At 32.4% G+C, this 15,947-nt stretch overlaps 1 protein-coding gene across 4 annotated transcripts in view; it reads left to right on the plus strand.

Moving 5' to 3' along the window:
* CCSER1 (coiled-coil serine rich protein 1) overlaps positions 1-15,947 on the plus strand; it is a 1,421,845-nt gene that overhangs the window by 561,456 nt on the left and 844,442 nt on the right. For 3 of the 4 annotated variants that reach the window (XM_012499332.2, XM_030819131.1, XM_003257535.3), the window contains exon 7: positions 9,954-10,031. The exons of the other annotated variant lie outside the window; for it this stretch is intronic. In XM_012499332.2, coding sequence (XP_012354786.1) covers positions 9,954-10,031 — 78 coding nt within the window. The remainder of the gene's footprint in view (positions 1-9,953; positions 10,032-15,947) is intronic. 4 annotated transcript variants of the gene reach the window in all.

Raw genomic sequence — 15,947 nt, forward strand, 5'->3', positions numbered from 1 at the left:
TCTGGAAAAATATGTTGTACTTTTTGAATTTTGGACTATGTGAATATGTTATCCAAATTAAAAATATGTACAAAAATTCTTAAAAAGTAGTAAATACTTTTATATCCAGGCATTTTTGTGGTAAAGTCTTATGATGTTCCCAATTCAAAAATATATAATCTAAGCTCCAAAAATGTAGAAGGTAATAAATTAACTTGCTATTATATAAATATTGTTAACTTCCCAGCCTAGAATAAAGTGGTATCATGGCTGTCTACTTTTGTCAGCCAATTCTAAATTTTAGATTTTATAACTTGCAACTTCTCAATCATAGTGCTTATTCCCATACAGTTATGTGCTGTATAATTATAATATTGTATTTTTACTATACCTTTTCTATGTTTAGATATGGTTGGATACACAAATACCATTATGTTTCAGTTGTCTACAATATTCAGCACATATTCAGTAACATGCTGTACAGACTTGTAGCCTAAGAGCAATACGCTAAACCATATTGCCTAGATGTGTAGTAGACTAAGCTATCTAGGTTTGTATACGTGCACTCTATAATGTTTGCACAGTGACAAAAGCACCTAACGATGCATTTCTTAGAATTTCTCTTCATCATTAAGCAACATGTGTCTATATGAGACATAATGCTTACATATTAGACACACTGTTTTGTGAAAATTATTTGTCCATGTAGAGCTGGATTATCAATATACCAAAGATTCCCTTGGAACTTAAGTGTATTTCTCGCCATTTCCTAGATTGACTCAGTGTTGGATTTGCTCATAAGGATGTTCCATCTACTTGGTGACTTTAGTCAATTCAGACAGAAACACATTCTTATGACCTTAGGTGTATTAGCTGAATGAGAGCATCTCCTTTTCAAAATTCCACCACAATTCCCAGATTTCAGCTCTGTTTTAATAATGTGGCTTCTGTGCCATTTTGTGACCAGTAGGAAAGGTTGATTAGGCCTTGATTATATGCTCACATCTATTTTAAGGGTTTTGGACCAGCAGTATTCAAAGCAAATGATTGAAAGTTTAGGAGAAATCACTCCCCAGTGGAAAACCAAAATGTTAACAAGTGAAATGAACTGGATGCTAGGAAGGCAAAAACAGCAGCTATAAACTGTAAGAATATATTATAAAGAAAAAAGCTTGCATTTTCACTTGGAGAAAACAAGACCAGTAAAAGATGTTACCGGAATGGAAAAGGTTGTTGAACCAGACTAAAGTACAATGGGCTAGTCCAGATTTAGAGATTAAACCCAATTTCCTATTGCTCTTGTTTTGGTTTACTGCTAAAACAACAAACACTAAGGCATGGAATATGCACCACTTAGAGAATGAAGTAGTGGAATCAGCCTTGTTCCTCTGAGAGGAGTGCCTGTAATTCAGTAGTCAGCACCCTGGATTGGAGGAGTCCAGGCCTCTTGGCTTCTTGCGTTTCGCAGGTGTAACTAGTGAAGGACACACATTAGACACTGAAAATCTACCCACTAATATGTATGTGTGTATATATATATATATATATGAGACGTTTTTCTGTGTCACAATTAGATATTCTGTATTCCCTTTCTTACTAAGTTCTTGGGCCAACAGCAAGCCTAACCAGGTCTTACTAATGAGAACAATCATGGCAAAACTTGAAGTCTAAGAGCAGGGAAGTTTAATGTGTAGTCAATACTTTTTGAATGGCTGAATAAACGACTGAATTTTCACAGAAAATTGACACGTCTAAAAAAAGAAAGATATTTTTAAGAAAAATAGCCCATTTATACTATAGAAATCAAAATTATCTTATGTGCTTTATCAGTGACAACACCATTGATTATTAAAGGAACAATATACTAACCATGTGTATATATTTTCTGTGTAATTTTACAACTATGAGAATACATCCTAAAATTAGTTAACACATTTAAAAGGGGGAACTTTAATTTTATGAGGTCTAGAGAATCATTATAGAATTTACCCTAATGGCTTAAAAAAATTAAAATATTTCACTTACACTTAAATCTTTTTGTGTACTCAGAAGATTTCAGCCCAATTGATCATGTTTCACTTCAATAAATCATTATAAATAAACTTTAATCCCATAGGACAGATCCATTAATTATGCTTTCAGGGGAGGCATAATTAATGGATCTGTACTATGGAATTATAGCATTCAGTAAATATTAATAATGCAAACTCACTCTACCAAGCACCTTAATAGTACCCAAACAAATAGATCATTTTATATGGCTGAAGCTTTCCTTCAGCATTCCCATATGGAACATGAAAGTGTGCAAAACAATTTAACATCAGCTTTTCTGGGAGAACTTAATAGAAGATTAAAGATTCTCTGATGGAGAGATTTTGCATCTCAATAAAATGATCTGTCAAAATTTATTTTGATGAAAGTTTTAAAAGCCCTGATAAAAACTCAGAGGCTATGAGTAAATGACTATTATGTATTATAACAATGAATAGCCTGGTTATATTGCTAATGGAGAATTTTTAAAATAAACTTTTAATTGGGGAATAGTTTTATATTTACAGAAAATATGCAGAGACAGTACAGACGAGTCCCATAAACCCCTGAGTTTCTCCTACTGTCATCATCCAACCTCAGCAGAGTACATTTCTCACAACTTAAAAAACCATCATTGGTGCATTACTATTAACTCAACTTGTCAAAGTATTTGGATTTTAACAGTTTTCCTTAATGTCCTTTTTGTTATTCCCGAGTCACATTCAGGATACATTATTACGGGGCTCCCAAACTTCCTGGCCACAGACCAGTGTTGGAACTGAGCCTCACTGCAAGAGGTTAGCGGAGGGCGAATGAGCTAAGTAAGCTTCAGCTGTGCTCACAGCTGCTCCGCATCATTGCCATTACCAGCTGAGCTCCACCTGCCTTTCAGATCAGCTGCGGCATTAGAGATCCTTAGGAGCGCTAACCCTAGTGTGAACTGCGCATGCGAGGTTTGAATGCTCCTTAGGAGATTCTAATGCCTGATGATGGGTCACGTTCTCCCATCCCTCCCAAGATGGGACGTCTAGTTGCAGGAAAACAAGATCAGGGCTCCTACTGATTCTACATTATGGTGAGTTGTATAATTATTTCATTATATGTTACAATGTAATAATAATAGAAATAAAGTGCACAATAAATGTAATGCACTTGAATCATCCCTAAATCATCCCCCTCCCACTTTATGGAAAAATTGTTTTCCATGAAAACGGTCCCTCATGCCAAAAAGGTTGAAGACCATTGCTTTATTATTGGTGTTCGCCATGCCTGCTCAGTGAAAGTTTCTCACACTTTTCTTGTTAAGCACTGATTAGATTTTTGCAGAACGTTCCTCAATTTAGATTTGTCTGATATTTTTCTCATGATTAGTCTGTGGCCATTGGTTTGTGGGTAGAAGACCATAGATGTGAAGGATCCCTCTCTTCACATTATACAATGTTCATGCTGTCCGCATAATGCTACCCTTGATCACTTTGTTGAGGTAGTGTGTGCTGGGTTTCTTCACTGTGAAGTTACAGTTTCCTTTTTTCATACATTACACTTTGGAAGAAAGTCATTCAGTGCAGCCTGAGGGTGGGAATAGGGCGTTAAGTTTCATCTCTTGAAGAGAACTAGCTAAATGAATTGTTTGGAATTCTTCTGAAAAAAGATTTGTCTCGTCTCTCTATTTATTTGCTGATTTGGAATTTTACTGAAAAAAAATGTGTCTCTTCTCTCAATTTATTTGCTCACTCTTTTAATACTTTGAGTTATGTTCCGTAGTATGTTATTTATGTTGTTGTTCGAGTTGTTCCAGCTTTGGCATTTGGGAGCTCTTTCGTGTTGACTTCGTTCTTTGCCTCTTTGGCATACGCCTGTTCTTTTGTTTTTTGAGTACTTCCTTGTTTTATGGTACCACAGGATGCTCCGGAATCATCTTGTGCCTCTTGTAAATTTCTTGTCCCATCCTGGACTTTTAATTAGCCATTTCTCCTAGGAGCCCTGGCTTCTTTTTTAGAAAAAACAAAAAACAAAAAACGAAAAACAAAAAAAAACAATATCTAGGCACTGGGTGTTAGTAAGGATATTTTATTTAATAAAATTAACACATTTTCCACAGAATCAGAAGAAAAACATAAGGCTTGTACAATAAAATATTTATAATACTTGTAAAAGATTCTTTCATTTTCATGGATTAAAAATTAACTCCCTAATTTATGAATCAGTTAACTATATTTCAAAACTAAATTTAAATTTTAAATTTTATATTTTGTTTGTTTTTGCAGTTCCAAGATTTAATAGTGTGAAAACGGAGCTCCCATACAAAGGGAGGGGACCCAAAGAGGGTAGCCTAAATTTTATATTGTTAGATACACACAGCTGACTTGGAAATTGTATACACAGAACATTGATAGTACTAACTGACAAATAGTTTGTGAATCGATTGAGAGTTCTTCCTTTCTTCATATCAAAATGAAGAAGAGAATACTATGTTTCCCAATGCTATTAAAATGAGTACACGTTTGTATTTATCAATAATAAATATAATAGTAGCAGTTATGAGAAGATGTAACACTCAAAATATCAACTTTATTTTCTGATTATTAATAGTGCCTCTTATTCCTCAATTTCTCTGCTTTTTTAGTGACAGAATATTGAGTTTCAAAGCTCTCAACTATGTACTTTGCCCAATGCCAATTAAGCAGTGTCCATTGAGCATGATCACATTTTCAAACTAAACATTTAAATCATTGTTTATAGTAACAGATTATATACTATTTCCCCAAATTTTTGTCTGGATTTAACCTGAGGAAAAAAGTTGCTATTAGTATAACAAAAAATATTTTCTTTCATGCTCATTATTTATTTTGGGGTAGACCAACTCTTATGATTTGCAAATCTTACTTTTCACTTGGGTTTTATTGTGGTTGTTGTTAATAAACTTTGTATACTTATTTTTTCTCAACAATGACTTCTATTAATTAACTTTAAGTTGGTACAAAGATATTGAGTTTGAAGATTTCAATGAGACCACTTATCTGCTTTTTCCAATTTCTTGATAAATTGTCCCTGACTATTCATATATGTTTTAAGGAGCCATCTCATAGGAGCTAAGAGAAGTTCTAGTCCTCCTCCTGCCGTTATTTTCCTTTAGTATGGTGTCATTTTCATTTAGCCTGTTGATATCTGCTCTTCACCAACACGGTATTGCAGATTTGAATATGATAAGGTGGCATGGTGTTTGCAGGAACCTCTGTGTGCTTAGATCATAGTTTATTCCTTTTAAATTTTTGAAGAAGAGGGTAGTATTTCCCATCTGTCTCTTGGGATTTTATTTAAAATAGCATTTTTTATGTTTGCTTGTTCCCTCTTTTTGCTCAGGGCCAAAGATGAGTCCAATGGTAAGAGAAACAGTCTCTGAGATAATAGAAACATTGCTTCTCTTGGTATTTCTATTCTCCTTCCCAACTAAATATTTCACTTCTCTCCTTCTGCTAATTATCTTCCTAGGAAGTTCCATAATAACCCATTCTGATGAGAGTCTTGAATATTACTTTAAACATTTCAGTACTGTAGCAAAGCCTTCCTACCCTCCCTTAGACATATCTACAGATAATAAATCCATATTTTTATTTATTATAATTATAGTGAAGACATGAGTAAATATAAGACTTTCATATTATGAGAATAGATTGGTTAAAATATCTGAGATTACTTGCTAAAATTCAAATTAACCGGTGAAAATCTTGTGCTATAACACATATAGTATAAGGATTATTTAATGTTTATTGTATATCAAGAAATTGGAAAAGCATCTTCAAAGAATAAATCTCTGATCCTGCTATCTTTTGCCCGTATGTATTGAAGTGAAAGGTTAGTAGAAGAAAATGTAAGAGAGAATCTTTGAGAACGTGATTGGTAGGCCAATATTTCTTAGGTAAAACACCAAAACCACACACCACAAAATCAAGCTAAAAAAACAAATAGTTTAGAAAACTTTGGCTCTTTTGAATATATGGTTAAGAAAATAAAAAGTTAAACCACAAACTGGATAAAAATATTTGTAATAAACATATATGCCAAAGGATTTGTATACAATAATCCAATGATAAAAATTGGCAAAATATTTTAATACTGTTAGCAAATGAGATATACTAATGGTTAATGGGCACATGAAATGATGCTTAACATCATTAGTAGCCCATGGAAGAGAAAGTTAAAACCACAATGAGCTTCCACTGCACACCCATAAAATGCCTAATTTTTTGAAAAAGACTGATACACCAGTGTTTGCAAGACGTAGTACAAGTGGAAGTGCAAAATATTACAATCTTTTTGGAAAATAGTTGTCAGTTTCTTATAAAGTTTACATAATACAGGATAATATAAATTTGCCAGAAGACCCAGATATATCATTGGTAAGTATTTACTAAAGATAAATTAAAACACATGTCCAAAAAAGATATATACTTGAATGTTCAGCATGTTTTTTTCATTAGAGCCCCAAACAGGAAGCAATACAAATCCCATCAGTAAGTGAGTGAATAAGCAAATTTCTGTCCACCATGAAATACTACACAACATTTTGAAATAATAGACTACTGAAATATGCACCAATATGACATAATGAATTTCAGAATCATTTTGCTGAGTGAAATAAGCCAGACCCAAAAGAGTTCGTGCTATACACTTCTATTTATATGAAATTCTAGAGCAGCCCAAAGCAAACTAGTAAAAGAAAGCACACCATTGTTTCCTGGGAGCAGGGATGGGGATAGTTCAATACAGAGGCACATGAGGGAACATTTTGAGGTGATGAAAATGTTCTGTATCTGATATTGGTGGTGGTTACATATATGGATATATTTGTCAAAACTCATCTAATTGTATGCTCAAAAACTGCATTATTCTGTAGGTATGTTATATCTCAATAAAGTTGATTTAAAGAAAAGGATGGGTTGGAGGTGAGGAATGAAATCACTTGTCAGTTAAGGAAATTGTCTTCTAAAAACAACAGCAACAAAGAAGTGAAAGAGTTTTTTTAAAAATTAGGCAAGTAGAAAGAATTCTAGAGAGCAATATTCATAAAAAGAAGGTGATATTAACCAGAATATTTATAATATGCTCAGTAAATTCTTGTCTAGATTTTATTATTGAACCTAAGGATGACACTTAGGAGAAAAATGAAAGAGACTATAGTCTACATAAATAAAAATAGAAAGGGAGAGGTGACCAATTTGTGCAAAATAACATTTTAATGGTAGGTAAAATGTTAGCTTCATATTATTTATCTGTGCTAGTGTTGGAAAGAAGCGGTTTGTCTATTGGACTTACAACCAAAAACCAGGTTAAGAACACTCATTAGAATAGGCTTCTTATGACAGGAATGTCTAGTATATCTCCAATGGATTAAAAAAAATCATGAGAATTAAGGAGATTTATTCTGTTGAGATATTTGCTTCTTTTAGAAAACAGCTCTTCTATTTTCCCATAGGATTCACTTTCACATTATTGTGAACCAATCACTTGTAAAATCTCTGAGAAATATATCAAAAGCAGATGAAGCCATAATTCTGGCAGAACATTTTATGAAGAAAGTTGTGGATTAGCAAAAACCATTAGCTTTTAAAAACATCACATGTAACTTAAGTACTTTATTTAGATATTAAATTCTATCAGTATTGCTATTGTTGAATGAAAGAGTAAATGGATTAAAGTATGAAATATGGATAAGACTTATCTTCAAAAGGTTTACAACAGTATTTGATCTAAAAGAATAAGCAAATTGGAATGATACCTAAATTACAGATCACTGAAAAGCAAATGGGAAAACAATAGGATAAACATGAAAATACTTTATGTATTTCTCAACTTAGTAACTAAGTACAGTTTATCAGCTGTTGTCATACGAGATTGATTTGTTTTTTTAAAATATTTATCTCAAGATTTCCTCAGAACAGTAGAATTAAGGTGTCACACTTTAAGGTTGATATGAAAATTATAGCTGGAACACAATTTTCTCTTAGAATGACATTCAAATGATCAGCGTTACATAATGTAAAATTTGGAGTCTGCTTTTTACTACCTTTTGATTTATACATTAATTTCTGGAAAGTTGTGGGAGACCTCAACCTTTAAAGAAGTTTACCATGAACCTTGACTTTGCACTCATGTTCTTGTGAAAATTAAACCTTCATTGGAAAGACTGTGATCCAGGCTTTTCAATTTTTACAAATGAATGTCACCTATGTCTCCTAAATATATAATTTTTGAGGGTATGATACTTTAATAAGCTATGTAGGCTGTCTATACTACAGGTAAATATCAGATAATTCAACTATGAACGAACTGTGTTCTGTCACTTGCTTAAATTCTTGTGAGAAATCCAACTTTAAGAGATGTAGCTCAAGAGTCTTTTTTTCCATGTTTTTCAGCATAAAGCTTCATTCATGTCTTATGTTAACATCCTGCAGTAAATTAGTTAGCAAGACCAGCCTTGTTTCTCTATTATGTCATATAATCAGAGAGCGAGAGTCAGCAATTCATAATATTTCCTGGATTGATCAAATAAATGGCGTAGAACTCCGGATAAATTTTGAAATTAAAGTCAATAACTAACTCACCTCAATTATCTGGTGCATGTATTTTCCTACTTCCTTTAGTAGATTATTGCTCAATTTTTACCTAATTTCCTTCTTTAGACATTTTTACTCAGTGCACTGCCTTGTATCAATTTCCAAAATAGGTGTGGTATGTGTTAAATTAACATTATGCTGAATATCTTGGTTCCTGTGTTTATAGTTCTTATCCTTGGTTTCTGGACTAGGGAGTCATAAGTAGTCCCAACTTAATGGATATTTAAAATATATCCAGTTTATTGTACATTTGAATACAGTGAATTGAAAATAATCCTTGAATAGAAAGTCTCTAAGAATAAGTAGCGGTTATAGCACCTATGCTTTGAATGCATTCTTTTGTTGAAACTTAAGTGAGTCAAATTTGTCTACTTACATCCTTATCTCACTTGAGGTGAATTCATTCTTTGGTTTTAATCTTCACTGCAGAATTTCTGTGTGTTTGCACATATATTTAGAAACCAAGCTGAAAATGTAGGTATATATTCTTTTCAATGTTTTATTTTCTTTTGTTTTATTTGCATATGGGAGAATCCTTCTGAGAGACTGTGTTAAGAATATAATAAAATGACTTCTGTTGCTACCTACTATTAGTATCTTTTTCTTGCTTTTAGAAAAGTAAATTAATGATGAACTTCTAACTGATATATCTTTTTTAGGCTAATCTCTCATTAAAGACGTTTTAACTGATTTTATTTTTAAAAGACTAGATAGACAGCCATTAGCAACATTCCAGACATTCTCTTACATTTGTGTAAATCTTTTATCCTTAAATTTTTGTTTAGCAGAATAAAAGAAAGGTAAAATGTCAGGGGCTATGAATTTAGGAATTTAAAAAATTTAATATTTTTTCAGTTTGTAATTGTATATTATGGCAGATTGGTTTACATAATGAAAAAATGGTTGCAATGATTTAAATCTTTATAGAAGAAAAATTGTAATACATGTTTGCAAATCAGTCTGAAAGACATTGAAATAGCAACATAATGAATTATTACAGATATAGTTTAATTTAAAAAAAGGTAAAATATAAATTAAGCAATGATGATAATAAATACCACCCTAACACAAAAATTGGCTATTATATTTGATAAAATGCACTTAAAATATACATGGAGAGTGATAATTTGACTAATTTCCCAGATAATCATTTCTATATAAGGATTGATTTATTACATAATTATGATTAAATCTACATTAAATCTGATTCTTTACATTCATATTTTACTTATTTATTTATTTTAATGATTTACTTATTTTTCTAAATTATGAATAGTCAAAATGACAAAACAATCCTAATTTAATTCCATTTCACTGTCCTTGCAGAGTGCAGACATGAGTCCAGCAAGCAGTACCACGTCACTTCCTGTTAGTCCTCTTACCGAAGAGCCAGTGCCTTTCAAGGTAAAAAACAAACAAGAAAGCATTATTTATAAAAATTTTAGGATAGTTAATAAATAGTTTAAAATAGTTTACGTGTAGATGGTGAAGTGAACTGCTTTAATCTTCAAGGGTCTGATTTCAAATCTTAAAATCATTTTTTTGTGTGTTCCATTGTCATTCTATTGCTAACTAAAGGTAAAGGTTTGAATGAAAATTAATACTTTATGGGACAATTGTTAGTCTTACATGTAAATGTTGGAGTTTTATTGTAATACGTTGATTCACATGAATTAGAGGTTTTAAATAATTTGTTTATAGTAATTATATTAATATAAGTCATAGGGGTAGAAGGAAACATTCAGCCCTCATCTAGTGGTTAAATTTTCATTAACAATGCTAGGTTACCCATAATTAATGATGTAATCCTTTTAAAATAAGAGTCAGAATCAAGAGTTGAAATATGGAATCATTCCACCAAACATATTGTATTTAATAAATATTCGAGTAAATATGCAAATAAGTATGTGGTATGACTGATGGCATTTTTTTCAGTTTGGGAAGCTATATACATAACAAATATGAAGTCTTGTTTTGCCACTTAAGATTAGATGTTTCCATTTAAACCAAAGCTTGTAGATCAACTATTTTATATTTGTACTGGGGTATTTAGATATTATTAGGATTATTATAAATAAAAATAATTCTTAAGAGCCTGAGGAAAAAAATGTAAAACGTTGGGATGATGTACTTAAGTGCACTGATTTCAGTATAGTTTGGTTTAAAGACAGGTGCACATTTTATCACTTTTATGATTGCAATATTTTAACATACAATTATTATGATAATTTTTTATTTTTCATATAAGGACTGTCTTTTATTCAATTTTATATTGCTTATGCCTAGTGCAGTTGCTGGCATGGATTTTCACATACTCAATATTGCTGTCTTGTTGAAATGATAATTATAGAAGGCTAAGAATTCAAATGAGAGTATTTAGTTTTCTAATTATGGATACTTTTTTGCTTAATGAGAGTCAAATATTTGTTAGAAGGCCCTTTCTATACCTGCTAATTGTTAAATACTGAATGATATTCTGATTACATTATTTATTGAAACATATTTTCTTTATTATTATACAGATAAATGAGAAAATAATACTAATGCTACAAAGTTTGATGTTACCGTTTTATGGTATATGGAACAAATTTACTGAAGAAGCATATATTTAACAAGATTTTAATTGAATTCTCAAAACTTCACCAGAAACCATTTTTTCTTTTTAATATATTGACAATGATTACAGTGTTTGAAAATTAATGTATTTTTTAACAGAGGTTGAAAAAGTTAGACATATTTCAGAATCTGCTGACGTAAAGCTAATATAAATATAAATTAGTTTCTCTAACTGGTTCTGAGAGATCAATAGTTTTGGGGTAAATGTAAATGGTTCTATAAGAAATTAAAACTTCCAAGTGCTTATAATATATAATATTGTCTTTTGATGGCCAACATAGTTATAGTGACTTTTAATTTACTCCTTTTGTGAAAGGAATATTGCTTATATCTTTTCAAAATATTTAATCACCTATAAAATTATCCCACGAGTGTTTATAAGTATCTAAACTTAAAATTCAAAATTATGAAATAAAACTATCTGCTTCTTTCATTTTTAGCTTATAAATTGTCATTGTGTAAATGAGTAATACAATACTTAATGTTATATAAACACAAAATATACAGAACTATTTTGAACAGAATCTTAACAGTATAAAGCATTGTAATTTCAAGGATATGTTGAGAATTATATAACACATAGAAGACATTTAAGTTTTCTTGTAACCATATTCTGAAAAAGTCTAATATTATAATTCATATGTCTAAAACTTTGATTAAAATTATGACATTTGAATAGCTAGGTAACTAGAAAATAAAAGGTTGTCTTTTTCACCTATTCCCCATGAATGTGACATGATATTTCATGTACGTATTAGATTAATCCTCTTAACCTCTTGGCTTACTTTTCTAAGATACAGTGATTTCAGCACTCAACCCCATCACAATCCACCCTAACATTAGAAGAGCAAAGCTTCTTCTAATATTGGTGGGTGACTGAGGGATTTAATTTTCCTTTTTCCTCTGGGAAGTAATTAGATTACTAGAAGAAAGGTATTTACTCCACTTTCTTGGTCATTTTTGGAAGCACTCAGAACAGTTGGAGGAAGATATCTTGTTTTGGCTGGTATGTTTATCAAGGTGCATGCTTTTTTTTAAGCATTACCTTCAGAATGACATTCAGATTAAGTTGATTTCAACCATGTCATTTGAAATAAAGACAAATGGTAAATTATTTTTATAAAAAATAAATACTTTCCCACTAATACCCATGCCTTTATTCTTCAATGTTAGATAAGAAATTGGCTATTGTTAAGAATGTACCATAGTAAGATATATTAAATTAAGTATGGAAAAAAAGATGGCATCCTAGGGACTATCCCATGGTAGGTTAAACTTTAGAGATACATGAATTTAAAATGGCAATTCAGTCTTGTTTGGGATTGAATGTTTATTTTTTCCAATATGGCAGCATTTTTCAACTTTGTTAGTATTGGAGCCCATTCTTTCAATTAAATAAAAACGATCTGCCCTGAAAGACAGTCTAAGCCCCGCATACATACTCACTTCTCTATTCCCCCACACTATGGTTCAGTTCCTGCTAAGCTCATATTTACTATTTAAAAACCATTGCTAGAGTGGTTTGTTTGGTGTAGCTAGCCTTTCAAAACTGAGGACATTTCACACAAAAATTCATCCAACTTTGTCTTAAACAATTGAAAAATCTGGAATCTTTGTGGAACTCGTTGTAAGTAGAACTACTCGATAAGAGATGAGAAGGCTTTCTCCATCTAGACAGGGCACATAAACTCCAGGTCACCACAGTCATCACCATTCCTACTATATTCATGCCAGGTGATGAATGCATTTGACTGTATTCCTTCATAGAAGACAGTGTAGAATTCACAGTCTTCCACATACACTACACATAATAAACTCCAGATTTCCTGGGCAGCCTCTTAATACTGAGGAGTTTTTAGGATGCTTGGTTCAAAAAGTTTCTTTTATAAGAACTGTCAAATTCTTTTACTTTTATAAACTATTGTTATGGGCATCTATTTGGAAACAAAAGGCAAATGTATAACCTCTAGTTTTTGTTGTTTTTTAATAGAATATTCAGCATTATATCAACTGTACACACATATGGTCTGACACATGCCACTACATCATTAGAGAAGAGCCAAAGGATAACCAATTTTGCATAGGTAGGAACAAAATGTTATCAAACATCAACAGCAGAATCATAAAAGTTTGAGATCATTAAAGTGAAACATTGCTCTGATAAAAAACAGTGGATTGCTTAGCCATTAAGTTTTTTATACTTTTCTGAGGACTAAACCTGAACAAAATTGATGTTGTTAATTTTAATGTGTTTATTCTATCCTTTTCTGTCTCTTCCTTCTGGCATTCTCCCTGATTTCTTGCAAACATCTAATCACTTCCCATCTCATCTGCCTGACATCTCCCTTTGTTAGCCTTGGTAAAATGCTCCACACTGAAGATGGCTTCAAGCCACTACATTTTACTGTTCTTTAGCAGGATGACCCTTTCAATGTTTTGTACATGTGCAGTTATTAGCAGCCTCAATCCATTCCTGGAACTAACACTCTTGAAGCTAAAGCTGGCTCATTGCTCCTGACTCTCCATAAAAGTACAATTTATCATGAGCCGTGTTCTTTTTGCTAGTAGTGTTCATCAGTTTTTAAATTTATTTGTACTTCAATGAAGCATGATGGCTACATTTCAGTCTCTTTTCCTACTTAAGTAATATTTTTTGATTAGATATGTTAGGAAATCACAGTGTCCTACTGTACTGTATTACATTTATCCTATGATAAATTCAGCAGGAAATAATAAACTTCTATTCTGTTGTTCTTTGGACTTCTGAAGACTTTTGTGCTTCAAAAGTGCACAAAGGCATTGAGGAATACCCTCCATTCACCAATCCTTGATCAAAATTTAAAACAAACAAACATAATTAATTGCATTTCTTGGCCCATTGACTACTGCTTCCCTGGGATGTTTGCATTCCTGGAATGCCTAGAGGGAGCGTCACAGTACCTAGAATGCACAATGGCACCACCCTCTCCGAGGTATGGCCACATTCCCAAAGAACTGACACTGTGGCATTTGGTTCTTTCCTAGGTCTCTTCTTCTTATGAAATCCAAGGTTCTCTGACTTCTTTTCCTCATCCCTAGTTATTACTCTTTAGTCTAAAGAAACTCCAAGCTTCTCTCAGAGATGTTTCTTCTCTCCTTAAATCAGCCAGGGCACTGAAAAACAATAGCAAGAATAAGAACAAGAAAAAACTCTTTGATGTACTTTCTAGGAATAGCATTGTGTCTGAAGATTCTTCTGCCATGACATGAACCTAACTTTAATATGCACAGAGCCACCTTGCTTAAGCAGGGGATAGAAAGGAGGAAGTAGATAAATAAATTGTTTCAAAAATTTTTTTTGTAGGCTGGGTGTAGTGGCTCACTCCTCTAATTCCAGCACTTTGGGAAGCCGAGGCAGGAGGTTCGCTTGAGCTCAGGAATTTGAGCCCAACCTTAGCAACACAGGGAGACCCCATCCCTATTATTTAAAAACATATATTCTGCCATGAAATACTGGCATGTTAAGCAATAAAAATGATGCTTAACTTTTCGTGACCATAGAGCCTGGATTCAGGAATTAGTAATGTGTAGTAACACACAGTTTGCTCCCTATTGTATAAAATAAAGTGTGTAGAAAAAAAGATGCAGTAAATATAGAATTATTAATCTTCAACTCTCGGGATGGATCATACTATTTTAAGAAAAATTTTCTGTAGTTTCTATAATGACCACTTATTTCTATTTTTAAAACAATGTTTATTTTTAATAAGGCAGAAAAGAGACTTGGGGGCATTAGAAGCAATGCAGTCTAATTAGGAGACTGTCTGGGAGGATCAAACCCCAGTTTTGCCACTTTCTAGCTATGTGAGACCTTGAGCCAGTTATTTTGTGTCCAAATATCTTATTTATAAAATACCAACAGCAACTACTTCTTTATTAGGTTATTATAAGGTTAAGCAAGTTAATAAATGAAAAGTGTCTACAATAGCACATAGTAACCCATATGTAAGTGTTGATTATTATTTTTATAGATGCAAGATCTCCATGTTCAATGCAAGAAAGTCTTATAAATACTGTAAGGCAGAAATTTTGCCACTGAACTCCTACTACTTTATTTTCAAATATGAAAGAAATATATTTTAAACTTAAATTATTTACTTTGATGAAGATTCAAGTTTAACATTTATTCCTACAAGTCATGCTATTTATTTTATACCCTTGAGTATTCAGTTGAGCTCATATATCAGATTCCTCTTATGAAAAATGATTAATGGAAATGTTTATTAATTTTGAGAAGGAGTAAATATAATGAATTTGTCTTGAGGGAAAACTGGTAAATATAATGAAACACTACTTGGAAAAAAATATATAATAGCTTCTGTAACAATAAGAACATATATATATATTGGCCGGGCACAGTGGCTCATGCCTGTAATCCCAGCACTTTGGGAGGCTGAGGCGGTTGGATCACGAGGTCAGGGGATCGAGACTATCCTGGCTAACACGGTGAAATCTCGTCTCTACTAAAAATACAAAAAATTAGCCGGGCGTGGTTACGGGCTCCTGCAGTCCAAGGTTCTTGGGAGGCTGAGGCAGTAGAATGGCGTGAACCCAGGAGGCGGAGCTTGCAATGAGCGGAGATCGCACCACTGCACTCCAGCCTGGGCTACAGAGCGAGACTCCATCTCAAAAAATAAATAAAAATAAAAATAAAATAAAATAACA

The sequence above is a fragment of the Nomascus leucogenys genome, chromosome 9 (genome assembly GCF_006542625.1).
Source record: "Nomascus leucogenys isolate Asia chromosome 9, Asia_NLE_v1, whole genome shotgun sequence".
NCBI lineage: Eukaryota > Metazoa > Chordata > Mammalia > Primates > Hylobatidae > Nomascus > Nomascus leucogenys.